This window comes from Octodon degus, unplaced genomic scaffold (assembly GCF_000260255.1).
Source record: "Octodon degus isolate 3935 unplaced genomic scaffold, OctDeg1.0 scaffold00002, whole genome shotgun sequence".
Taxonomy (NCBI): domain Eukaryota; kingdom Metazoa; phylum Chordata; class Mammalia; order Rodentia; family Octodontidae; genus Octodon; species Octodon degus.
The window spans coordinates 26176764-26178054 of record NW_004524578.1 but is presented as its reverse complement, the minus strand read 5'-3'; the positions used below and the strand labels follow the sequence as shown (position 1 = coordinate 26178054).

Here is a 1291-nt window from a genome sequence, read left to right as displayed (position 1 = left end):
GATCTTACATACAAAATAGTAGGGGTCAGTTTCTATTACTGGTATTCCCAGTTTCACATCTTTGCTCTCATAACAATATTTTAGAAATGCATGATTTAAAGTGAACACTTAATGTTTTCTCCAAAAGCTGAGCTATTATTATTATTATTATTGTTATTGGTACCTGGAATTGAACTCAGGACCTTATACTTGTGAGACTGAGCTATTAATTTTTGATTTTGCCTTGCTTTACCTCTCTTCCTCCATGACGGAGTCCTCCTTCCCAGGCATTTCTGATGTGGTGTCATACATGAGTTTGTGAGTTTCAATGAAGTTCTTCTGTAAGGCAGACATTTGAGCCATGATTTTCTGGCGATGCAGCCTGGCAGCTTCAGCTTTTCTTTTCCGTTCTGCTTTTTCTTTATCGTGAGTAATCTGGATGTTAAAAAACCCACAAAATTAGCTAAGACTCACTGTTAAAAAATTTACATACAGTTCAGTATCCCACATCCAACTGGTCAAGACTAGAAATGTTTCAGATTTCTGAGACTTCGACTGTGGAATACTGTATTTGCACATACTTTACTATTAGGTATTTTTGATTCAAATAATCTTAAGTCAAAAGCCATCTGAATTTTTGGATTTTTGAGCTTGAAATGCTCAGTCGGTTTAGTTGGCAAAATCTATTAGAATAAGTTACTGGAAAATTCAATAACCTCTTAAGATCTAGATTAGATTTAATGTTTTAAAATTAACATTAATGTCTCCACCATTATTGTACAACTAATTGCTCCTCCAATTAGATCAGTAATTTAATGTAAAAGGCCAAGTACCTTAACTGTCCAATAAAGTGGCTTTTATACTCAGTGTAGATAAATTAAGAGATTTCAAAATTTTTAAGTCATTTATCAATCATTTGTTCATTGACATTTGAACAACGAGAAAAAACTTGATGTCTAACAATTTTAAGTGCACTGTTAATGTTGAGAACTTCAATGATGCTACTGAGATGTATCTGGTGCCTTTTTACTGTATTTTTATTTTAGTGTCTTTTTATTGTATTTTTCTTTCAAGAAGGACACCAAATAACTAACTACAAGTAATAATATACTAATAATTTATAGAGATCAGAATTAAAAAATCTAATTTATTACACTATGGAAATAAATTTTGTTTTTTGTGTTTTGTATTTTAGGCAACAGTCAAAAGGGTGTTCAGGGTCTTGCTACTAGATCAGACTCTTAGTGATCCACCTGTTTACAGCCTCCCAAGAGCTGGGATTACAGGCGCACGCCACCACGCCCAGTCTCAA

The 1291-nt window shown here is 33.3% G+C and overlaps 1 protein-coding gene across 1 annotated transcript in view; it reads right to left on the bottom strand.

Annotated features, from left to right (window-relative positions):
* The window catches only part of Ubr1 (ubiquitin protein ligase E3 component n-recognin 1), a 188172-nt gene that overhangs the window by 67523 nt on the left and 119358 nt on the right, over nt 1–1291 (bottom strand). Inside the window, exon 29 of the mRNA XM_023712531.1 lies at nt 233–414. Coding sequence (XP_023568299.1) covers nt 233–414 — 182 coding nt within the window. The remainder of the gene's footprint in view (nt 1–232; nt 415–1291) is intronic.